Source organism: Molothrus aeneus, chromosome 22, assembly GCF_037042795.1.
Source record: "Molothrus aeneus isolate 106 chromosome 22, BPBGC_Maene_1.0, whole genome shotgun sequence".
NCBI classification, from domain to species: domain Eukaryota; kingdom Metazoa; phylum Chordata; class Aves; order Passeriformes; family Icteridae; genus Molothrus; species Molothrus aeneus.
The window spans coordinates 6,666,255-6,691,509 of record NC_089667.1 but is presented as its reverse complement, the minus strand read 5'-3'; the positions used below and the strand labels follow the sequence as shown (position 1 = coordinate 6,691,509).

At 49.4% G+C, this 25,255-nt stretch overlaps 1 protein-coding gene across 8 annotated transcripts; it reads right to left on the bottom strand.

The window, feature by feature from the left end:
- Window positions 1–6,690: 6,690 nt before the first annotated feature.
- Window positions 6,691–23,311, bottom strand: TTC12 (tetratricopeptide repeat domain 12). Of its 8 annotated transcripts, XM_066564504.1 has the most exons (21): window positions 23,112–23,311; window positions 22,269–22,432; window positions 21,943–21,973; window positions 21,392–21,469; window positions 20,881–21,002; window positions 20,032–20,091; window positions 19,609–19,680; window positions 19,196–19,256; window positions 18,098–18,286; window positions 17,287–17,353; window positions 16,673–16,761; window positions 15,935–16,100; window positions 14,678–14,770; window positions 14,448–14,511; window positions 13,321–13,473; window positions 12,171–12,269; window positions 11,334–11,402; window positions 10,516–10,617; window positions 9,464–9,563; window positions 7,630–7,855; window positions 6,691–6,851 (listed from the first exon to the last, which is right to left on the bottom strand). In XM_066564504.1, exons 1-21 carry the CDS (start codon window positions 23,173–23,175, stop codon window positions 6,776–6,778), a joined length of 2,145 nt encoding a protein of 714 aa, XP_066420601.1. In that variant the 5' UTR covers window positions 23,176–23,311; the 3' UTR covers window positions 6,691–6,775. The 8 variants fall into 8 exon arrangements, with proteins under 8 accessions (XP_066420601.1, XP_066420604.1, XP_066420602.1 ...); XM_066564507.1 differs by lacking the exon at window positions 12,171–12,269; XM_066564505.1 differs by lacking the exon at window positions 13,321–13,473 and having other exon boundaries at window positions 12,171–12,344.
- Window positions 23,312–25,255: the final 1,944 nt, after the last annotated feature.

Sequence of the window (25,255 nt, the reverse complement as noted above, 5' to 3'; positions counted from 1 at the left end):
CTGGGGCTGGCAGCAGGAGCAGCTCTGTGCCTGTGAGCGGGGACAGTGCCACCTGGGCTGCAGGGACAGCAGTGCCCACTGCCTGTGTGGCTCTGGGGTGTGCCCCCAGGGCAGGGACAGGGCCCGGCTGGGCTGCAGTTAAACCCAGCTGGTGTCCCAGGGCTGCTGAGGGTGGCTGAGCTGTGCTGGGGCCAGCCATGGCCGATGGGGACATGCTGGTGCCCAGGGAGCCAGCAGCTCCTGCTGCCCCTGCCCCGCTGCTGGCTGCAGCTGGCCCTGGGCTGGGCTGGGGGGACAGCTCAGGAGCTGGGGCAGGAGGGCTGGCAGCCATCCCTGCAGGGCTCAGCACAGCCAGAGCCTCCCCAGAAATGGCTGGTTTGGTTTGGGTCTCTGTGGGGAGCAGAGCTTGTTCTGTGGGGAGCAGACCCTGCACTGTGGGGAGCACAGCCTGCTCTATGGGGAGCAGACCCTGCCCTGTGGGGAACAGAGCTTGTTCTGTGGGGAGCAGACCCTGCCCTGTGGGGAGCAGACCCTGCCTTGTGGGGAACACACCCTGCCCTGTGGGGAACACACCCTGCCCTGTGGGGAACACACCCTGCCCTGTTGGGAACACACCCTGCCCTGGTGCTGCTGCTGGGCTCTGTGTGGTTGTCAAGGGCTCAGGCACAGCAGGGCTCAATTCCAGCTCCAAACCTGGGGTGGGACCAGGTGTCCCAGCAGTGATGGGCGCTGGAGCTGCCGTGGCAGGGGCAGGCACTGCCGCCCGGGCTGTGCTGCCCACTGTGGGCTCCCTGTGCCCCTGCCCAGCTGGGAGCGCTGAGGACATGCTGGGAGCTGCTGGAGATGGCAGCAGCTCGGGGCCTGGCAGCCTCTGAGGATGGGCCTGCAGGGCTTTGGTGCTGGGGGGTGCCCTGGGAGGGGGTTTGGAAGGCAAACAGCCCGGGCAGGGGGCATGGGCTGGGCTGGGGGTGGGCACTGAGCCCCCCTGCCCTGCAGCCCCCGTGCTGCCCCCAGGCTCTGGGGAGCCCCGGGGTCCCTTTGCTGCCAGGAAAGCAGCTCCAGGTGAAGACTGTGGCCTTTCAGTGGAGAAATACCCTCTGGAAGGGGAAGATTGGGGGCTCTGGGTGGGCACAGGGGAGGTGCCAGGCTCTGCTGCCAGGGAAAGCAGAGCAGTGCCCGTGGCCTGCTGGGGATGGGGAGCAGCAATCTGCACCTCCTCGGGCAGCCTGGGCAGGGTCTGCAGCGTGGGGCTCACCCTTGGCTCCAGCACACGGACTGGGGCTGAGGGCACAGCTGGGGATGGGGCTGCAGGGACAGGATTAGCTGGCACTGGCTCAGAACTGACTTCTGCTCTCCCTGCTTGCTGCCTGGCCACAGTGGGCAGAGCAGTTCCAGCTCCCACAGACTTCCCAGCATAGGCATAGGAGGGACCGGTGTTCACTGGGGTGCCCTGGCTGCTGGCAGGTGTCCCCACGCTGGTGGCCAGGGGGGCCATTCCGAGGCCACCCTGAGGAGGGGGCAGCCCCTGTGCCCTGTCCCTGGGCAGCAGGACAAACACAGGCCTGACCAGGACCAGGCTGGAGGGGCTCAGCTGGGAGTGTGCCAGGCCCAGCACTGAAGAGTTGGGTGCTGCCAGGACCTGCTGGATGGAAAGGAGCCCCCCAAGGCTGGAACTGGGGAATCCAGGGGGCAGAGGGGAATCCTGCATGGGCTGCAGGCAGATTGTGCTCTCAGTGCTCTGCAGCACAAAGGACAGGAGTGGGGACGAGGGCAGCAGGGCCAGGGGCTCCCCTCTGGCTGTGCTGGGGCTCTCAGCAGCCGCACCAGGGCCTGTCCTGAACTGGTGCCCCAGAGCCTGTGCCAGGGCTGCTGGCACCTCCCTGGGCACCCCTGGGCCAGGCTGGGCTGGGGGCGAGGGCAGGGCAGGAGCTGCCAGCTCAGGGGGGCTGGGGGGGACAAGGCTGGGAACTGCCTGGGGCCTGTGGCTGGGTGCTCCAGAGGGGCTGGGGACAGGGCTGGATGCTGGGGACAGGGCTGGGGGCTTGGGGACAGGGCTGGCTGCTGGGGACAGGGCTGGAGAATCAATTCTGGGGACAGGGCTGGCTGCTGGGGACAGGGCTGGGGCCTTGGGGACAGGGCTGGCTGCTGGGGACAGGGCAGGAGAATCAATTCTGGGGACAGGGCTGGCTGCTGGGGACAGGGCAGGAGAATCAATTCTGGGGACAGGGCTGGATGCTGGGGACAGGGCTGGGTCCTTGGGGACAGGGCTGGCTGCTGGGGACAGGGCAGGAGAATCAATTCTGGGGACAGGGCTGGCTGCTGGGGACAGGGCAGGAGAATCAATTCTGGGGACAGGGCTGGATGCTGGGGACAGGGCTGGGTCCTTGGGGACAGGGCTGGCTGCTGGGGACAGGGCTGGAGAATCCCTTTTGGGGATGGGGCTGGCTGCTGGGAACAGTGGTGGAAAATCAGTTTTGGGGACAGGGCTGGCTGCTGGGGACACTTGAGGAGAATCAATTCTGGGGACAGAGCTGGCTGCTGGGGTCAGGGCTGGAGAACCAGGTTTGCTCCTTCTCCCTGTGCTCACCTGCAGCATGCCAGCCAAGGCTCCCTGGGGCACGGGAGGGGCAGAAACTCCTTGGAGCTGGGAGCCAGAGCCAAGAGGTGAGGATGAGGTGCTCGGGGTGTGGAGGCCCGTGGGCTCCATCCCAGCAGCAGCAGAGGCAGCAGGAGGCTGGAGCCCTGCTGGGACAGGATCCCAGGGCAGGAGGTCACCGTTCCCAAAGGTGGGCATGCCTGGAGAGAGGGCAGGGGTTGCTTCTTTGGGAGCTGGCGAAGGTCTGGGTGTGGAAATCCACAGCTGGGTTACTGAGGATGAGCTCGGAGGAGGCTGTGGGCTCTCAGGGGAGGGAGGATTCCCAGGGCTCCCTGTCACTGCCCAGGGAGCAGCATCTCCTTGGATTGCCATTTCCTGGGAGCTCCTGTTGCTCTCTGGGGGAAGGTGCTTGGTGCAGCTGAGAGGCAAAGAGAGGGGCTGCTGTCCATCGCTGGTGCCAGCCTGGAATGGAGATGGAAGGGATCCCTCAGCAGCTGGGGCTTCCATCCACAGTGAAGAAGGGAGGCTGTGAGGAGCAGGCAGCTGGGCTGGGTGTGCTGAGCCCTTTGTGACAGCTGAGCTTGAGTTCCTGCCTTTGCTGCTCGTGCCAGGGCTGGGAGCAGCTCCTGGGCTCGGGGAGGTGCCCTCAGCCCTGTCCCCCTCGGTGCTGGGCTCGGGGCTGGGCTGGGCTGCTCCAGCAGGGCTCAGGGCCAGCGCCCCACTGCCAGCACGGCCACTCCTGGAGGCACCTGGGGACACAGGACAGCCCTTGGGATCAGCTGGAGTCAGCCCTGAGCTGCTGCAGCAGCACCTCAGCACAGCTGAACGGGGCAGCACTGCCAGTGCCAGTGCCAGTGCCATTGCCATTCCTGGTCCTAATCCCATTCCCATTCCCAGCCCCATTCGCAATCCCATTCAAATTCCCAGCCCCAATCCCATTCCCAGTTCCATATTCCCATTGCTATTCCCAGTCCCGTTCCCACTCCCATTCCCATTACAATTCCCAGTCCCATTCCAAGCCCTATTCCAATTCCCAATGCCATTCTCAGTCCCATTCCCATTTCCATTCCCATTCCCAGTTCTATTCCCACTCCCATTCCCACCCTCCTCCTCTGCTGCTGCCACTCGGCACCACCTGAAGCACCCAAGGCATGAAGCAGCCAGAGAGGAGCCCTTGATTTCCAGAGAGGAACCCCTAAGGCTGGCCCAGGACAGGCAGGAAAGCAGCGAGAGCAGAGCCAGAGAGGCAGCAAAGCAGCAAGAGCAGAGGCAGAAAAGCAGCAAAGCAGCAGTTCTGGAAAGCAAACCAAAGCCCAGCACTCACCAGACAATTCCAGCAGTGCAGCTGCCAGCAGGACCAAGAGGGGGAATTTTTCCTGCATGTCCTGAGCCATCCCAGTGAAGGATGTCCCAGCTGGCAGCAGCTCCCTGGGCTCACTGCTGCCTCCCAGGTGCTGCTCTGCAGGGCAGCAGAGGGCTGGGTCACTTTATAGGAGCTTAGGCCAGACACCAACCAATAACCTGGTCCAGGAAAAAAAACCCTGCACCAATTGGAATCAATGGGTTTTGAACAAAAGAGCAGAGCTGGGCAGGTTTGCATCCAAAAGGTGGAAAATGTGCCTGTGAACACCAGAGCAGCCCTGGGCAGGGGTTGAAACCCTCCCTGGGGAGGATGTGAGGGGCTTGGGGGCAGCCAGAGCAGGGGAACAGAGCTGGGAGTGCCCCTGGCAGGCTCGGGGCTCTGGCAGTGCCCACTTTGGAGAAAAGCAGGATCAGGGGAGACCTCCTGGCTCTCTGCAGCTGCCCAGGAGGACATGGAGACATGGAGGGGACATGCTGAGTTCAAGCTCGGTATTAGGAGGCATTTTTTAGCCAAAAAGGAGGTAAAACACTGCAAGGGTTCCCTGGAGAGGGGATTTTGTACAATGCCCTGAACACACTCTGACTTCTGCTCAGCCCTGGAGAGCTCAGGCAGCTGCACTGGGTGATGGTGTTGGTCATTTTTAACTGAACTATTCTATAATTCTGATGGTTTTTTTGCCGGTTTGTGGCACTACAAACATCCACAGGGATCAGCCTGGATCCCAGGGAGGAACAGAACTCAAACCTTCCTGAGCAGAGAGAGCCCAGAGGCTTCTTGGGCACAATCACAGCTACACCCTTTCTTTTAGCCACAAAGCCCCCAAATACCCGTAAACATTCCCTGCAGGCAGCAGGAATCAGTGCCAGGCACACAAACCTGCAGCCAGGCTGAGAGAGGATCCTGACACTGCCCTGCCTGTGTGAGGGCACTGAACACCTGAGCAGGGGCAGATAAGGGCCCTAATGACAGCTGGGAACAACAATGTTCTCCATTATTCAACAGTATTCTCCATTATTCAACAATATTCTCTATTATTCAACAATATTCCCGATTATTGAACAATATTCTCCCTTATTGAACAATATTCCCCATTATTTAAAAATATTCTCCATTATTCAGCACTATTCTCCATTATTGAACAATATTCTCATTATTGAACAATATTCTCCATTATTGAACAATATTCCCCATTATTTAACAATATTCTCATTATTGAACAATATTTTCCATTAGTCAACAATATTCTCCATTACTGAACAATATTCTCAATTATTCAGCACTATTCTCCATTATTGAACAATATTCTCATTATTGAACAATATTCCCAATTATTCAGCACTATTCCCCATTATTGAACAATATTCTCCATTATTGAACAATATTCTCCATTTTTGAACAATATTTTCCCCACTGCCCAGGCTGGGCCAGGGTCCAGCAGGAGCTCCCTGACCCCAGTGCCAGCCCAGCCCTGCCCTCCCCTCCCTGGCAGGGCCCTGCAGCTTTTCCCCCTCCCTGGAAGGAAAATTCCTGTGACCTGCAGAGCACCTGAGCCCTCAGGTGGGGGTTTTTACCTGTGTTTGCAACCCCAAACCTCCCAGATTATTAAACTGGGGTGATCTGTTGCACCCTTTCCATCCCAGAACATCCCTTCTCTCCAGGGGTGGGAAAAATGCGTATTTTATGATTGGCTTTTCACAAATATTCAAATGAATATTATATGTGTTATGTTAGAAAGTGATGCTGTGTTAATTCTCTTAAGTAGTGTGTTAAAGATAGTTTTAGGTTATAAGTTAAGGTTATAAGGTTATTGGGTATTATTAGGTTATAAGTTTTAGGTTGTCTATAGTTTTAGGTTTATAATGTTACAATAGAAGCTCTGCTGTGTAAGATATTTTTTTTTTAAAGAGAGGAATGAGGTACTCGCACTGAGATAGCAGCCACAGGACACCTGAATCTTTCAGAGAAAGGGAATTTATTGCTCCCTTATCAGGAGAAATGAACTTCTGCCTGCCTTGCTCAGCCTGAAGAGCTGTCAGGATTCAGAGGAAGAAGCTGACACTGCCCAGCCAGAATCCTGTGTTTGAATGGAATTTCTGCACCATGGATGAGCTGTATGAATATGCAACAGGCTGTTGTTTTTAAGGGTTAATCCTCTGTTCATGTGGGTCCTTTTTTGGGCTTATTTTGCCCAGAAAAGATACCTGGACTGTCCATAACTCTTTGTTCTTATTGTCTCATATTGTCCAAATTATTATTCCTCTAACTCTATTGCTATTTTTATAACCATTTTATTACTAATAAACTTTTAAAACTTGAAAAACAAAGGGTTGGTGTTTTTCACAAGGGGGAAGCGGATCCAGCTGTTCTCTCTCTCTCTGGGAAACGCTGCTGGATAATTTGAGGGGACAAAGGTTCCCCCCAGAACTGACACCCCCAGGTGCCAAGGACAGGAGCTGAAGAGCCATTTCAAACTCAAACTGGGCTGGCCTGTGCTTATTCTTCACAGAAATGTCACAAATGCTTCTGTTTCCTGTGTTCAAAACCAACAAAAAAAGCTGGGCTGTATTAATGGCCATTTATTAAATTCATGTCAATTATTAAAGCAAAGGCAGCCTAATGCAAGGGAGTATTTTATCTGGTAGCTGAGATAATAAATCAACTCCTTCCTCCTGATTTTGCTTCACTGCCTTCTGAGGGGGACCAAAACCACTCCAAAAAGCCACTGAAAAGCTGATGTGCTTTGAATTAATTTTATTAAAGCAACGAAAACTCAGGAGCAGCGAGATGAAGGGCACTGGGAAGGGGCTCTGAGGAGCTCAGCTGCTCTGCACGTATTTCATGGAGGAGTTCAGGATGGCCAGGCCATTGAGCTTCCTCAGCTGATGGATGTGCCTGCAGAGACAACAGGGGGACAGCTGGTGACTAAAAATTAGTTTTAAGCTCTCACTGCTCTGCCCAAGCTTTCAGGGGTGCTTCATTCTATAAAGAGTTCAATATATTCAATATAAAATGTTGAATATAAAATATTCAATATTCTATATATTATATAAAATATAATTTATGTATTTATATAAAATATAATTTATTCAATATAAAACTGGTATTATTATTATTATTAATAATAATAATAACAACACAGAGTTAATGCAGATACTCTTAATAGAGTTTCTAGTTATCATTGCCCTCAGAAAGGCACAAAAGTGACATTCTTCAAATAGGTTAATTTCAGATTAAGAAAACTAAGAAAAGAAAGAGTTTCCCTTCTATCTCTGCTGTTTCAGACAAATCTCAGGGCTGATGTTTTCTCTACTGCTCATTTGGGGTCTACAGACTCCTAACAGGTCTGAATATCCCAAATGAGCAGCATTTCTTCCAGCACAGGTCAATGAACTCCTTGAGAGATGTGGGGACAGAACTGGCACCCCAGGAGCCCTAAAGGGATTTGGGGACAGATCACAAGGGGGAGTTCTGGCTGGAGGAAAGAAATGGAATTCATGGAGTGTTTATCTAAATTAACCCAACAACTCCAGATTTTCCCCTGGTAGCTTTCCCAGGGATAACAGAATAGGGAAATAAAAAAATAGAAATAACAGAATAATAATAACAACAAAATAACCGAAAAGGGAAATAACAGAAATGGGAAATTAAGCAAGGGGGTTCTGGAGCTTACCTTGGCTCAGCCACACAGAGCCTGCCCAGGGCAATGGCCGAGTTCTGCTGCACTGAGGTCCTGGCAGCATCACCCCCAGCGTGCCTGAGCAGCAGCTGCACCACCCCAGAGCCCAGCAGGGCCGAGGCAGCCCCGGGCAGCAGCAGGCACTGGCTGAGGCAGAAAGCTGCATTGGCCACGGTCAGCTCATCCCCGGAGCGCAGCAGCGCCAGCAGCACCCGGAGCCCTGCAGGAGGGAAACTCTGTCAGACACAGCCAGGGCTGCACCTGAGACCCTGCAGGAGGGAAATCTCTGTCAGACACAGCCCCAGCAGCACCCGGAGCCCTGCAGGAGGGGAAAACTCTGTCAGACACAGCCAGGGCTGCACCTGAGACCCTGCAGGAGGGAAATCTCTGTCAGACACAGCCCCAGCAGCACCCGGAGCCCTGCAGGAGAGAAATCTCGGTCAGACACAGCCAGGGCTGCACCTGAGACCCTGCAGGAGGGAAACTCTGTCAGACACAGCCAGGGCTGCACCTGAGACCCTGCAGGAGGGAAATCTCTGTCAGACACAGCCCCAGCAGCACCCGGAGCCCTGCAGGAGGGGAAAACTCTGTCAGACACAGCCAGGGCTGCACCCGGAACCCTGCAGGAGGGAAACTCTGTCAGACACAGCCAGGGCTGCACCTGGAACTGTGCAGGAGGGAAATCTTGGTCAGACACAGCCAGGGCTGCACCCGGAACCCTGCAGGAGGGGAATCTTGGTCAGACACAGCCAGGGCTGCACCTGAGACCCTGCAGGAGGGAAATCTCTGTTCAGATACAGCCAGGGCTGCACCTGAGACCCTGCAGGAGGGAAACTCTGTCAGACACAGCCAGGGCTGCACCTGGAACCCTGCAGGAGGGGAAAACTCTGTCAGACACAGCCAGGGCTGCACCTGGAACCCTGCAGGAGGGAAACTCTGTTCAGATACAGTCAGGGCTGCACCTGGAACCCTGCAGGAGGGGAAAACTCTGTCAGACACAGGCAGGGCTGCTCCATCAGCACCTGGAACCCTGCAGGAGGGAAATCTCTGTCACACACAGCCAGAGCTGCTCCAGCTGTGACTCTGGCGCTGTTTGCCTGGAAAAGCTGGGGAAAAAGGGGATTTCATGGTGGTTTCAGCAGCCAGGAGCTGCCTCAGCTCCTCTTGGCCAGAGATCTCTCTCACAGAGAGCTGAAGGTGCCACATCACAGAATCCCGGAATCCCAGAATCCCAGAATCACAGAATCCCGGAATCCCAGAATCCCAGAATCCCAGAATGATGAGGTTGGAAGAGACCTCTAAGATCATAGAGTCCAACCTGTGCCCTAACACCCCAACCAGACCATAGCACCCAGTGCCATGTCCAGTCTGTTTTAAACACATCCAGAGATGGTGATTCCAGCACCTCCCTGGGAAGAGCATTCCAGTGCTTTATTATTAACTGCCTTAAAGCAGAGATGCTGCTGTGGAGAGAACAGCTGGAAAAATTAACATAAAAAAAGCTGAGACGTTGTTGTGGAGGGAACAGCTGGAAAAAGGAACATTAAAAAAGCTGAGATGTTGTTGTGGAGAGAACAGCTGGAAAAATGAACATAAAGAAAGCTTCCTGTGCATCCAGAGCTACCAAAGCTCAGCTGGGAGCTGCCCCTAAGGATGGCAGAGTTTTGGCTTCTGACACCTGAGAGCAGCAGCAACATCTCAGGCCAGAATCCTGAACACTCAGAGGTCACTGAACAAGGGCTGGATAAATCCAGGACGAGAGGGAGAAACAGCCCCCAGCCCTGGAAATCAGGGCTTATATTAATAGGAAATGACCAGTTTCACTTACTTTTATCCCCCTTCAGCAGCTCTTCCTGAGCTCTCTTGCTGCTCTTGGTGCAGATGGAAAGGGTCTTTATGGCATAGCTGGAAGTGACCTGTCCCCCAGCCTGAAGGGGCAAACACAGGGAGCAAAAAACCCTGTGAGTAAAAAACTCAATGAGCAAAAATCCCAGGGAGCAAAAAAAACCCAGAGAGCAAAAAACCCAGGGAGCAAAAAAACCCAGAGAGCAAAAAACCCAGGGAGCAAAAATCCCAGGGAGCAAAAATCCCAGGGAGCAAACAAAGTGAGCAAACCCAGGGGCACACTCAGCTAAATAAAAACCTTCACAGGGCATTGATCTCAGGGTGAACATGAGCTGAGAATCACAGAAATCTCATTTAATTCCTGCCAGTAATGAACACACAGCATTCCCTGGGTCTCTGCAGGCCAATCCTTTTCAAATCAGCTCCCCTTGACAAAGAGCCCCGTGCCACAGATTTTTTTTCTAGACTAACTTGCTCTGCATAAACACCTGCTGGGAACAGAGATACATCAAAATTAAAGAAATAAAATTAAAGAATAATTAGAATTAAGAATTAAAAAAAAAATTAAGAAGAAAGAATTAGAGGAAAAAAAAGAAATGGAAAAAATTAAAGAAAAAAATTAAAGAAGAATTAGAATTAAGGATTAAAAAAGTGTAAGAAGAAAGAATTAAAGAAAAAATTAAAAGAAAAAAATTAAAGAAAAAATTAAGAATTAGAATTAAGACTTTTTTAAAAAAATTAAGAAGAAAGGAAAAAATAAATGAAAAAATTAAAGAAAAAATTAAAGAATAATTAGAATTAAGAACTAAAAAAATTTTAAGAACAATTAAAGAAAAAATTAAAATAAAAAATTAAACAAAAACATTAAAGAAGAATTAGAATTAAGAATTTAAAAAAATTTAAAATGAACCCCAGGAGCAGTGTTACAATGGACGAGGATGCAGACACAGCCTCCAGGGACAGGAGGATAAAGCCAGGGGGAGGTAGATTTGCTCAGGGGACACTGCAGGCAGCAATAAAGGAAGTTGGATTTACTTTCAAGAATTTGAGCATTTTCTTCACCACTCCTGCTCCCACCACCTCCTGCACGGCTGAGGGGGACGCAGGCAGGACACGGCTCAGCACTCCAGTGGCTCTCTAAGCCAGGGGGAAAGAGAGAGAGGCAAAACAAAACTTTTATTAGTCCAGGCAGCTTAATTGGTTTGTTCTTGCATGGAAAAACTGAAGTAATTCAAGTGCTGGAAGGAGAAATTCACAGGAATTAAGGAAATCCCAGAATTGCAGAATCTAACAAAGAACATCTTCAGGATGTGGCTTTTTTGGAAACTGAGCACAGCAGATCTTCAGCACAGGGAGAGAGGAACCCAAAGTGGGACCCTGGGCGTTCATTCATTAAAAAATAAAAACACAAACTCCTGGTAGAGAGCAGAGGCACTGAGAGAGGTGGAACAGCTCAGAGCAGCTCCTGGGAGCTCAGAAGGGACTCAGAGCCCCCATCTGCCCCTGCCTGCAGGAGCTGCTCTCCCGGAGTCCCACCCCATTCCAGCTGTAAATCCCACACAAGAACTGCAAAGGGAAACAGCTCAACACCCAAACTGCTCTGGCTGCTTTGCTTCTCCGCTGATTTTAAAAGGGTTTCACACTGAAATGGTTTTTAAGAGCTTCTATGAAGCAGATTTCAAGGGAACCTTGAAAACTTCTTGCATCAAACCATATAAAAATGATTATAAAAGTGGTTTGTTATTTCTTTATTGCTATTAGGAATGTTTTAGGCTTCAAAGCCTCCTGCACAGGGCAGAAGTTGGCTCTGAAGAGCTCAGGAGAGCCAAACCCAGCTTTGGTGGGTGACTTACTGTGACAATCCTTCCGTCCTGGTGGCTGAGCAGAGCCAGGCACCTGCCACTGATGGGCACAGCAAAGTCCTGGAAAACACAGGGGAAAATCAGGGGGAAATGGGGAAAACTCAGGGGAAAATCAGGGGGAAACTCAGGGGAAACACAGGGGAAACTCAGTGGGGAAATGGGGAAAACTCAGGGGAAACAATACAGGGAAAAGTCAGGGGAAAGTCAGGAGAAAGGGGAAAGTCAGGGGAAATAACACAGGGAATACTCAGGGAAAAATACACAGGGAAAACACAGGGGAAACTCAGGGAAAACACAGGGAAAACAGGGAAAACAACACAGGGAAGAAAACACGGAATACTCAGGGGAAAGTCAGGAAAGAAAACATAGGGAAGAAAACACAGGGAATATTCAGGAAAAAGATAGGGGAAACTCAGGGAAATGTCAGGGAAAACTGAGCTGGGAGGGCTGGAGCAGAAATGGGTCCAAGGCCAAAGGAATCCCCTGGAGCTCAGGGGACAGCAGGAGTCAGCAGCTCTGCAGCAACCTGGGAACTCCTGATGGGATCCTGAGCTTTGGAAAATTGGGAATGTGGAACCAGGACCTCAGAACACGGCACAGCTGGAGAGGGATTCCAAACAAAACATTGACACCACCACAGAAAGATAATTTGTGCACTTGACACTGGTTTTTCCTCATGTCTCTTTATATATTGGAGGTGGTGGCAGAGGAGAAAGTCCTGAAGCTTTTTTCACTTCCCAGCCTACTTAAATTATCACCCACCCTTAAAAACAACCTGCAACACTGTAATTTTTATTTTTGTTTTTTAAATTCCCAGACGTTGCTTACCTGGATGGTGCCGTTGGATTCAAGCAGCAGGTTCATCATCAGCCCCAGGACTGCAAACACACAGTCCTGGTACCCAGGGCTGGCAGCGGGGCTCCCATCCTGGCACAGAGCAGCAGAATCAGCACCCAGGGCAGGACAGGCCCTTCCTGGGGCAGCTCCAGGGCAGGAAAAGTTCTGGGAGGAGCAGAGTTGAGGCCACCCCATGACACCAACCCACATGTGGGACCCAAAGCTGCACCCCAAAGCTGCACCCCAAAGCTGGGATGTTTGGGGCGTCACAAAGATCCTTCCCACCCCATGAACCTTCGGGGTTTGGGGACTGTGCTCACAGCACAGCCTCCTCTGGAAGGTGCTACAATCCTGGAATTTTAAACTATCTGGGCTGAAGAATTTAAAACTAGAATTTCAAACTTTCTCTGCTGAAGAACTTTAAAGTAGAATTTTAAACTTTCTGTGCTGAAGAATTTTAAACTATAATTTTAAACTTCATGTGCTGAAGAATTTTAAAGTAGAATTTTAAACTTTGTGCGCTGAAGAATTTTAAACAATAATTTTAAACTTTATGTGCTGAAGAATTTTAAACAAGAATTTCAAACTTTATGTGCTGAAGAATTTCGAACAAGAATTTCAAACTTTCTGTGCTGAAGAATTTTAAACTAGAATTTTAAACTTCGTGTGCTGAAGAATTTTAAACAATAATTTTAAATTTTATGTGCTGAAGAATTTCGAGCAAGAATTTCAAACTTTATGTGCTGAAGAATTTTAAACAAGAATTAGAAACTTTCTGTGCAGAAGAATTTGAAACTAGAATTTTAAACTCTTGGTGCTGAAGAATTTTAAACAAGAATTTGAAACTTTCTGTGCAGAAGAATTTGAAATTCAGTGCTGAAGAATTTAAAACAAGAATTTGAAACTTTCTGTGCAGAAGAATTTGAAACTTTCTGTGCTGAAGAGGACAGACCCACAAGGAAATCCTTTATTTGACCTGAGGCTGTAGAAAAAGCTGCCGGCAGGATGGGCTGAGGGGGGCAGCTCTGAGACCTCCCCCAAAACACCATTCAGAGGGAAGGGCTCAGGGCTGGGAGGGGCGCAGACAGACAGACAGACAGACAGACAGACAGACAGGGGGAGGGCTGGGGATTCCCTTTACCAGCAGCAGCTCCAGGCAGGCCTGCCAGCACTCTCTGCTCTGAGCCAGCTGTGCCCTCAGCCCAACATCTGCACAGAGCCTGCCCAGCACGGCCAGGGCACGGGCCAGGGCTGCCCAGGGCACCTGCCTGGCACACGCCTGCCTGGCACACACCTGGAAACACAGCAAGGCAAGGGAAAGTCAGCACAAACCAGCAAACAGGACACGTGTGTGTGTGTGTACATGTGTGTGTGTGTGTGTGCCACCCCCTGGCACTCCAGGGCTGCCCAGGGCACCTGCCTGGCACACACACCTGCCTGGCACACACACCTGCCTGGCACACACACCTGCCTGGCACACACACCTGCCTGGCACACACCTGCAGACACAGCAATTCAGGAATCACAGCAAGGCAAGGCAAAATCAACAACAACTGATCAATCAATAAACCAGCAAACAGCACCTCTGGGTGTGCCACCCCTCTGGTCATGGGCAGTGGCACTCCAGGCGCTCTCTGGTGAACCCCAGCTGCCCAAAGCTTGCAGATTTCCCTCATTTTCAGTTTATCTTCAAGGTAGGATCAGCCCCAAACAGCACATCTGGGTGTGTGTGCCACCCTCTGGCACTCCAGGAGCTCTCTGATAAACTCTAGGTGCCCAAAGCTTGAAGATTTCCTGCATTTTCACTTCATCTTTAAGGCAGAATCAGCCCAAACCACCAGCAAACAGCACATCTGGGTGTGTGTGCCACCCTCTGGCACTCCAGGAGCTCTCTGGTGAACCCCAACTGCCCAAAGTTTGCAGATTTCCCTCATTTTCACTTTGTCTTCAAGGCAGGATCAGCCCCAAACAACACTGTGTGTGTGTCACCCCTCTGGTCATGGGGAATGGCACTCCAGGAGCTCTCTGATCAACCCCAGCTGCCCAAAATTTGGGGATTTCCCTCATTTTCACTTTATTTTCAAAGCAGAATCAGCCCAAACCACCAGCAAACAGCACCTCTGGGTGTGTGTGCCACCCTCTGGCACTCCAGGCGCTCTCTGGTGAGCCCCAGCTGCCCAAGGTGTCACAGTCATATTTTTTGGAAAAAATCCCTTTGCCCAGCACACACAAGAACAAACTGGAAATACAAAATCAGATCCTCCCTACCAGCAGCTGGGTGAATAAAGGTGAAACAGCCGTGGAGAGCGTGGCCCGACACTGGGCTTGGAACCTGTTGGGGGATAAAGAACCAAAGTTTTAGTCAAAAAACACAGCTAAAAGCAAGAGAAGAGCAATGGAAACCTCTCAGTAAGCTCGCAGCAGAGGTGGCCAACAGCCTGTCCCTGGCTCATTTCACACAGCTTCAGAGAAATGAATGAGGAATTTAAATAAATTACCTTTCCTCCCCACTTAAGTCAGACAGGATGTTCATGGCACTATCAGCCCTTGCATCAGTGCATTTGACAAATGCCATCAAAATCTGCAGCCATCTGGTGTTAAAATAATATAGAAAAAAAAAACCAACCAAAAATTGGTGTCAGCCTTGGTTTAATCATTAAAGATCAAAATTGGATTTTTTTAGGTTGTTGGTATTTGAAGCCACAGTTAAATCTGCCTTTTTAAGCACCCTCTGAGATGTGGCTCATTCCTTTCACCTTTCCTCCCCAGGAAAATGGACAATGAGCACCCATTATTGCTCCAAAGCAGTAAATGGACATTTCTCAGGGAGAGGAAGCAGCAGGACAAGGGACAAAAGCAATGGGGTTTCCTCCCCACTCAATGAGCCATGGCAACACTAAATAACCCCAAAATCCCAATTTTTAAATGAGGAGAGGCTCAGCTGCAATCCAGGAGATTTTAGAGGCACCAGGGCGAGCTCTGCCTGAGTGCTACAGGGGTTTGGAGGAGGGGACTCCAAATTACAGGAACTCATTTAAAATCCTTTATTTCGGACATCAGAACATCCAACTCCCACTTCTGCCAGGCCAGGCCTGTCCCCAAGGGGCAGAAGCCTCAGTGCCACTGGGTCCCCTCAGGAATACACAGAATTACCAGAATTCCCAGAATTCACAGAATTCCCAGAATGACCAGGTTGGGAGAGACCTCAAAGATCATCAAATCCAACCCAGCCCCAACAAAACCTCACCTAAACCCTGGCCCCCAGTGCCACATCCAGGCTTTGTTAAACACCCCCGGGGATGGGGACTCCACCACCTCCCTGATCCCTGGAAATTCCCAAAATTCCCCCAAATTCACAGAAGTCACAGAATTCAGAGAATTCACAGAATGACCAGGTTGGGAGAGACCTTGAAGATCATAGAGTCTAATGAGGCCCAAAACATCAACTAAACCCTGGCCCCCAGTGCCACATCCAGGCTTTGTTAAACACCCCCAGGGATGGGCACTCCACCACCTCCCTGGGCAGAACATTCCAGAACTTTATCTCCCTTTCTGTAAAGAACTTTTTCCCAACACCCAGCCTGTATTTCCCCTGGTGCAGCTCGAGGCTGTGTGCTCTGGCTCTGTCAGGCCCTGCAGACCGAGCCCAGCCTTTGAGGAGCTGTGCAGAGCGACGAGGGCACCCTGAGTCCCCTTTGTTCCCCTGAGCTGGGCCAGCCCTGAGCCCTGCCTGGAGCTTTCCCTGCTGCTCTCACCGGCTCAGGTCCTGCCTGCCCAGCAGCCTCCGGCCCCCCTCGTGCCCAGAGTAGAGGGAGATCAGTGCCAGGGCCTCCCTCTGCATCTGGGCTGTGCCACAGGACAGCAGCTCCGGCAGCTGGGCACCCACCTCGGCCTGGGCCAGCAGCACACGCTGGTTTTCCTCTGGAAAGGGACAGAAAATCTCTGCAATGTCCCTCATCGGCCTCCTCGTTTCGTTTATTTTATTTTTTTTCAGCATGAATATTTTATTTGGCATCAGCTGAACCCCACAAGCCAACGCAATGTTCTGCATTTCCACTTTACCGCCCACCCCAGCCCATCTCTCACCCACGTGGGTATTCCCTAAAAACAGAGGCAGGTACCTGCCCAAGCGCTGTGGATTGATAATTCTAAATAAATTCAGCCTTCTCTTCTGTAAAACTCTGCTTTTTGCAGGTGTAACTGCTTAAAACAGAGAAAACTCTGCAAGGGGTGTTATCTTAGGAGCAGCAAAAATCCCAGGGAATTTACTGCCCACCCCTTGGATGGATTGGAAATGTTCAGAGAGTGGAAATTCCATCCTGCACCCAACACCTCCTCTGACCTGCAAAATTTGGGTTCCAACCACGCCTGGAGGGATGCAGGTGCTCTGGGAGAGGGGTGGCCATGCCCAGCCCCAGCCCCAGCCCCAGCCCAGAAATGCCAAATGAATCCCACATTAATTAACAGGGATGAGGGGGATTCCAGGCCTTTACCATTGCCAGCACAGGCAGCTTGCCACAGCAGCAGAAGGGAAACACAGAGCTCCACCTCAGCAGGGCTTTTGCTCTCTGCACAGAAGGCCCTGGATGGGAAAAGTCAGTATGAGAAAGAGCAAAGGACAGAGCAAAGGGTGGCTCAAACCACGGGAAATAGCCAGGGAATGGGGATTTGTACATGGTTCACCCTCAGGTCTGTCTGCAGCCCCCACCCAAAATATGGATAAACTAAAAAAACCCAAAATATGGAACCTAAAAAGTGCCAGGAGCACCCAAATATTCCCTGGTGCCCAAGCCCAGCCCCAGGGGGTGCCCCCTGAGCCTTCACATGTTCTTTCCCACTCAGATTTTCCTGCACAGCTGCTCTCAGCACCAGGGATAGGATAACTGCCCAGCCAGAGCAGACACCACCAGCAACCCAGGGATTCTCCTCCTGCATCTGAGGGAGCACTGTCTGTGCCACAGGCAGGTACAAGTGCCTCCATTCACACACTCAAATCTGGCATTTCATCCTCCTCTGATCGGTCCAGCTGCATTTCAAGGGCTGGTTCTGTTTCTTGAAAACAATATTGCATTTCCCCAGGCTGGAGAGGCCCTCGGAGAGCTCTCACCCTCTGACAGCCTCGTTGCTCAGGATACTGAAGCCATTGTTTGTCCTGAAGAGCGTCTGCCCAGTGCCTGCAAGAGCACAGACAAACTCAGCTGGGGCACAGCCAGGCAGGCTCCTGCTCTTCCTGAGCAGTGCTAAAAGAAAAGGTCACTGCAGCAGCAGCAGCAGCAGCTCTGGGGAAAAACATCCCTGGGAATGGGGGAGAATTCAGGGAGGAGGGAAGGAGGAGTGGTTCTGAAGCTGAAAATTGCTCTGGTTCATGCCTGGTGATGTTGGGTTCAAGTGAAAGAATTATTAATTATATTATATTAATTATATTATATTAATTATATTACACTATATTGTATTATATTATATTAATTATATTATTTAGAGTTATTATATTATATTAATTATATTATTTATATTATATTAATTATATTATTCAGGAAGGCTGAAACACAAAATTGGCTTTGTAACTCAATGGGCTTTAACAGAGAATTACAAATATTTATAAACAAATATTGCGAATTACAAATATTACAAATATTTATGAATTACAAATACTTATAGACAAATGAGACCCCAAATCCCCAAGGACTCTCAGCAGCTCAGCTACAGCATCAGTCTGATGCTAAAAGGTGCTGTAAACACCCACTGGCCAAACTGAAATATCCACCATTGCCAGTTTTGTGTTTGAAATCCAGGAACAGTTACTGGGCTGTATCCACTAATATCCTTTAAAAGCTGCTGCCCTGCCCTCCTCTGCCTGGCTTACAACTCCCAGAATCGACAACAATTTACAAAATGAACATTTTGCAGCGAAGACTCACAAGAGCTCACGGCTCCTGCCAGCAGCACCACGGCCCCTGTGTAGTAGGGGAGGTCGTGGCCAGGGCTGCGGAGCCTCTGCAGCAGTTCCTGGATGGGCAGAGCAGCCACGCTCCCGGCCTGGAGCTCCCTCTGCGCTCTCTGCTCCTCCCTCAGCCTCTGCTCCTCCAGCCTGGCCTCGGCCACGCACTCTGAGAGGGGGTCGGGGTGTTGGGAGGGTCCCCAGCAGGAGGGGAGAGAAGAGAATTGGCTTTAAGTTCTCAGAAGGCTTATATATTATTATATTATATTAATTATTATATATATTAATTATATATATTAATTATATTAATTATATTAATTATATTAATTATATTATATTATATTATATTATATTATATTATATTATGTTATATTATATTATATTATATTATATTAATTATATTATAATTATTTACATTATAATTATAATTATATTATATTCTATTTTTCTATATAAAATATCTTATATATAATATATAATTATACATTATATAATTAATATGATAGAATATAATGTAATATAATGTAATGTGATGTAATATAATGTAATGTAATATAATATAATATAATGTTATTATATTATGTTATGTTATATTAATTATATATAGACATAATAATATATGTCTATATATAATTAATATAACATAACATTAACATAACATAACATAACAACATAACATAACATAACATAACATAACATAATATAACATAACATAACACAATATAACATTATATGATAATGGTATACTAAAACTATACTAAAGAAAAAGAAAGGAGACATCAGAAAGCCCGAAAGGAATGAATAATAAAAACCCATGGCTGACCAGAGAGTCTGACACAGCTGGACTGGGATTGGCCATTAATTAAAAACAATTCACATGTTTTGTAAACAATTCTCCAAATCACATTCCAGAGGAGCAAAACAGGGAGAAGCTGAAGCTTCCCAGGAGAAGAAATCCTGGCCAATGGGTTTTTCATGAAATATCACAGTGGCAGGAGGTGACAGGGAAACCAAGCGTGGCAGGGAAGCTCTGCTCCCCCTTCAGCAGAAAACACAGGTGAAAAGATCTATTTCTCACCTTTAAAGAGGTTTTCCTTCTGGGGATCAATCTGCAGCATCTTCTCATAGCACTGCCTGGACTGCAGGGGGACAAAAAGGGCTCTGAGTTGCAGCTGGAAACAGGAATCAGTGATAGCAATGATATCCCAGTCAGATCCCAAAGGTTTCTGGGGCCACAGCCCTTAATAAATGGGAAAAGTAACATTTATAGGGACACAGATGGCAAAACTCCCAAAAAAGCCAGATATTCTCAGTCCCTACATCTGCCTGCTGTTGCAAATTCAAAGGGAATTTTCCAGTAAAACCCAAGGGGCAAAAAATCAGAGTTCCAGTGGAAAACAGGAACTGAGGCATGGCATGGAACTCTGTCCCTCTCACCCCCCAAAGCAGAGCAAAATGTGGGCCCAGGGCCCCAGAATTCACCCAGCTCACCTCAGAGAAGTGCTGCAGGGCCAGGTGAGCCTTCCCCATGAGGAAATAGGCTTTCAGGCAGTTCTTATTGCACTGAGGTAAACCAGAAATTATTATGAGTTATGTCTTTAGAACATTTCAGCCTTTCAGTATGTTTTCCAGCATTCTGATTACTAATTATTAATTATTAATTATTAAAATTGTGATTATTAGTAGAGCTGCCCAAAGCAAAGATCAGGGTGTTTATACCATTTCTTAGTGGTGGCTAATATTTTTATGCTGAATTATTGCCCACAGAGACCCAGAAACCACAGGCTTGAGGTGAGGATGGAAAGCACGGTTTCCAAAAGGTGATTATTTTCCAGTTAATTTGAGTCAAAAATATGGTTTCTGTAAATAATGCTGATTTTAGGGGTCTTTTCTACGTGGCAATTGTGGAATTACCTTTAATGCCCACTCACAGTCACTGATGGCTTTCTCATACTCATGGAGCTTCAGGTAGGCCTGAAATAAACAGAAAAAAAGTCCAGGCAGAAGAATTGGAATCCTTTAAGCAATTTCTGCTTGCTGTTGCACAAACACTGGCTAATTAAAAATAATAAAATGAGGCTGCTGATTGGCCTGGCCATTGATTTTGCAGGGTAATTTCCATTCTTAACTCGTCTGCCATCTCCCTGGATGTTCTAATTTAGAATCAATGGAATAGAATTCTAAATGACACACAAACATACAGAGTGCACAAGGCAAACAGAGACTGCAAAGCAAATATTTCACTCTGCAGTTATAGAAGTCATTCCTGGAAAATCATTATTTTTACTTATTAACATAATATAATATATTAAAATATATCTAATATCTAATATATCTAATATATCTAAAATATCTAATATATCTATAATATATAATATAGAGTATAGAATATAGAATACATATTATATAATATATAATATATTATATAAATATATTATATATTATATATTATATATTATATATTATATATTATATATTATATATTATATATTATATATTATATATAATACGTAGTATATAGTATAATATTACTATATAGTGTTATTATATTATATATAATATAAATAATTTTTTTTTTTAATTGATAATAAAAAATGCAGAGTATTTGAATCAAACTGGGAATTGGAAGGATTTTCCCTCACTTGCTGTGCAGGAGCAGGGGTTCACCACACCCAAGGGGTGTAACAGAACAATGGTTTGGGCTTTTACCCTGGCACAGCCACACAAAACCCAGCCAGAAGTGGCTCCTGCCCTGGCACTGACCTGGGCCCTGTTTGTGTAGAGCTCCTGCTTGTCCCTCAGCTTCTCCAGCCCCTCGGAGTACCTCTGGATGGCCAGAGCAAAGTCTCCTGCCCTGAAGGCTTCGTTGCCCTGCTCCTTCAGGGCTGAGAGCAGCAGAGTGCATTGAGAACAGCAACAATGTCCATCAGTATTTAATTTATTTCATCCCCCAGTGGGACTGGGCAGGCAGAGCCAGGCTCTCCTGCTGGAACAGCCCCAGGGTTCCAGCCCAGCCATTATTTCCATTATTTCCATTATTTCCATTATTTCCATTATTTCCATTATTTCACTGCAACCATTCCCCCTCCAGAGGGAGAACTGAGTGTTCCCCTCCCCTCCCTGCATCCCAAACCAGCTCCGCCACCTGAGATCGTGCAGAGCACCAGGAGCAGCAGCTCCGAGGAGCCCTGAGCCCGTCCCAGGGCTCAGACGAGCCCAGCTGTGCCTCCCCCAGCCCCTGGCAGGGATTTCTGGAGCTGCTCTCAGCAGTCACCGTTTGCCAGCTGCTCATTCCTCCTCCTCCTCTGCGCTCGTTCCTTGGCATCCTTCTCCAAAGCCGCCAGGAAGCCATCTTCCAAAGAGCAGAGTTGGTGGCATTTTAGAGGGGAAAAAGAAGAGCAAACTTCATTAAAATAGGGAAAAAAACAATAATTCCCAGGGTACTTCTGAGTCATTTCTTAATAAAAGCCAGCACCAAGGGGCCGTTTCAGCAATTAAAGTGGAAGTGGCTGACAGGCTGTCACAGACAAGGATGATGCCACCCCTGAGGAGCTGCACACCTGCCTTGCTCCTCCCCGGGGCCAAACAAACAGGTTTGCTTTGAAATTCACAGTGAAAAGTGTAAAAAGATGAGGAGCCAGAAGAGAACAAGGCTCCCACCCGTGGAAAACACAGCCACGCTGCTGAGACCTCGAGTGTGCTCCTGGGTGTGACTGAATTTTGGTTACAGACGCCAGGAAAAGGGGCAGAATCAGCTCTTGCATGAGCTCCATCCCTGCTAGAACTGGTTTTAGAGCTTGGTTTTAGACAGGAGCAGTGTCCTACCTGCATCTGCTGCCTGCACCCTCGGCGTGCCCTGGAAGAACAGAAACAGAGCTCAAACGGTTTGGGAAAAGCCACAAATGGTTTGGGAAAAGCCACAAATGGTTTGGGAAAAGCCCCAGCAGCACAGGGGCACTTGGCTGGGCTGCACAAAGCCACAGCAGCATCAGGAATGTCTGAAACCCCCAGCCTGACAGCAGGAGCACCAGTTTGACATTTAAACAGAAAATGGTAAGGATTTGATAAATTCTGGCAGTCCTGGGAAGTTCCCATCTGTGTCTTTAACCCGGACTGAGCCCAGCCTTAATTCCAGAGGGAAAAGCCCTTACAGAAGTGTTGATGAGTGTTCTGTTCACCGTGGTCCTGCACTCCTCCTCCTCCTCCTCTTCCTCCTCCCTGCTGGCCCCTTGCTCTCGGAGCCTTTTCTCTGTCTCAGCAATGGCTTTTTCCTGCACTGCTGAGTCCGGGGACTTCAGGTCTTGCAGCAAATTGGCTAAAAAATCACAGAAAAATCCCAGATAAAATAAATATACACATAGGACTTCAAACGTGGAAGCACCGGGAGTTCAGGTGGCGCCTGCTTTGAAGGCAGCGCTGACCAGGATGGCTTTTACCATAAAACCACTGAATCCCAGGGTGCTTTGGGGTGCAAAAGACCCTAAAACCCACCCAGTCCCATGGGAAGGGACCCCTCCCATAGGCCGGGATGCTCCAGCGTGGCCTTGGGCCCTTTGAATAAACAGAAACTTTCCCAGGGTGGATTTCGTGTCACTTTAAGGACAGAAACCTGCAGTTTCTGCAAACATTAATGAAATCCACAGAAACAAGCGGCACTTTGAATAAACAGAAACTTTCCCAGGGTGGATTTGCCGTCACTTTCAGGACAGAAACCTGCAGTTTCTGTCACTTTCGGGAGCCCCCTGCAGTTTCTGTCACCATTACCGAAATGCACAGAAGGAAGCGGCTCTCAGCATCCCAAATAAAGGCGAGAGCCCCTCCGAGCCTCCGGCAAACACCGAACAAACCGAACCGGCCGGGGCACAGCGGGGATTTGCCCCTTTCCCACCGATGTTCCGCCGTCCTCGGCCCCGCTCCTGGCTCCCCTTCCCCGGCTGTCCCCTCGGTGTCCCCCGCTGTCCCCGCGCTGTCCCCGCGCCCCTCCGGCCACTCACTGACATCGTCCACGCGGCGCAGGAAGCGCTGGAAATCCGCCTCGGTGTCCTTGTCGCGCAGCATGGCCGGGGGACACCGAGGGGACAGAGAGGGGACACAGACGGGACAGAGAGGGGACACTGAAAGGACACCGAGGGGACACCGAGGGGACACCGAGGGGACACCGAGGGGCAGCGGGAGCCGCTGGGGCCCAGCTCGAACCCGCGGCGCCGTTGCCAGGGGAACGCGCCTGACGCGGCACCCGCGGGTGGGCGTGGCGATGCAAATGAAAGGCGGGGGTTATGCAAATAAGAACGGTCGCGCTATTTAAATTAAATGGGCGAGGTTATGCAAATGAGCCGGTAATTTGGCGGGAGAGCGGCAGGTCCGTGCTGAATCCCGGGGCTATCCCGGCTGGGAAGGGGCTCCGGCAGCACCGAGCGCTCCCTGTGGCCGTCCCCACCTTGTCCCCAGCCCAGAGCTCTGGCGCCACGTCCGGGCCATCCCGGGCACATCCAGGGACGGGCACCTCAAACCCCCCCGGGCAGCCCCTGCCCATGGTTCAACCTTTCCACGGAGCAATTCCTGCCGATGTCCAGCCTGAGGCTCGTCCCGATTTTTATGCCAGACTCGGGCTATTTTCCTGTTGCGATCTCCTGAAAGGCTTCCCGGCTCTCTGCGATGGAAGCAGTCGGCCACCGCAGGGAGCCCGAGCACCGCGGAGCTGCGCTGCCCGGGATGGCCATTCCTGGTGCAAACCCATCCCGGGATCGCACATTCCGCACAGGGACAGGGACAGCTCACCCTGAGGCTGCTGCGGCTCCAGGAGCCGCCAGCCCAGCCTCATCCATTGCCCATCCATTGCCCACTTCCCCATCCATCCTCATCAGCTGGAGATGGAATCCTGAGGTGCCAGAGAGGTGCTGAGCTCCGCAGGCAGCCAGAGACCCCCATCCCTTCCACCCCTTGGCTGTAGGCACAGGCAGCATATCCCTTTTCCTTGTAGGAACAGACAGCTGGAATGGCCAGAGCACTGCCCCTCACAGCTGGAATGGATCCTCACAGCTGGAATGGATCCTCACAGCTGGAATGGACAGAGCACTGATCCCCACAGGGAATATTCCCAAGGAACACACAGACACAGCCTCCACACCCCTCCTCAGCTCGCTCCTCTCAGTTAAAGGCTTCTGCTCTTTTAAGAGTTGTTCTCTTGTTCTCTTTTTGTTTTAAATTAATTCCTGAATATTTATTTCTCATTTTTGTTTCTCAAATCTGAACTAGCGCTACACCTTCCACATCCAAACTATGTTGAAGCTTTTATTATTTCAATACTATGACAAAAAACACGGTTCACACTAAAATAGTCACGCACCCACAGTGCACAAGCTTGCAGATCTAAAGTAGAATTAAAAAAAAAAAGAAAAAGGAAAATAACATAAAAATTAAAAAAAAAGGAAATAATACCCAAAACCCCAACAGGAGGAACACCTCTATACAATGGGCTGGTCTCTCCCTACACTCCTCTGCCTTCCTTCTGCTCAAAGCTCCTTTTCACCCCCAAATCTCAGTGTTGCTCCACGATTCCTGATAATAAATCCCATTAATCAGCACTCCCACCCCAAATCTCAGTGTTGCTCCACAATTTCTGATAATAAATCCCATTGATCAGCTCCCCCATCCATAATTTAATTTTTAAGGTGCTGCCTCAGCCCTTGCCCAGGGATGGCCCTGGCACAGAATTCCAGCCCCTGCTCCTGATTCCAGGGTGGGTCCTGCTGGCGCTGGACCTGCAGAAGGGCCTGGGCTCTGCCCAGCACCTGTGGGGAAAAGATCTTTTGGGTTTTAGCTTTAGGGTCAGAGGACATGGTATTTACTGAAATTGGAATTGACTGAAATGGGGATTTTCTGAAATTGGAATTTTCTGAAATTGGTGTTTACTGAAATTGGTGTTTACTGAAAGTGGAATTTACTGAAATTGGTGTCTACTGAAATTGGAATTTTCTGAAATTGGGGTTTACTGAAATTGGGATTTTCTGAAATTGTTATTTATTGAAATTGGTGTTTACTGAAATTGGGATTTTCTGAAATTGGGATTTACTGAAATTGTTATTTACTGAAATTGTTCTTTACTGAAATTGGTGTCTACTGAAATTGGAATTTTCTG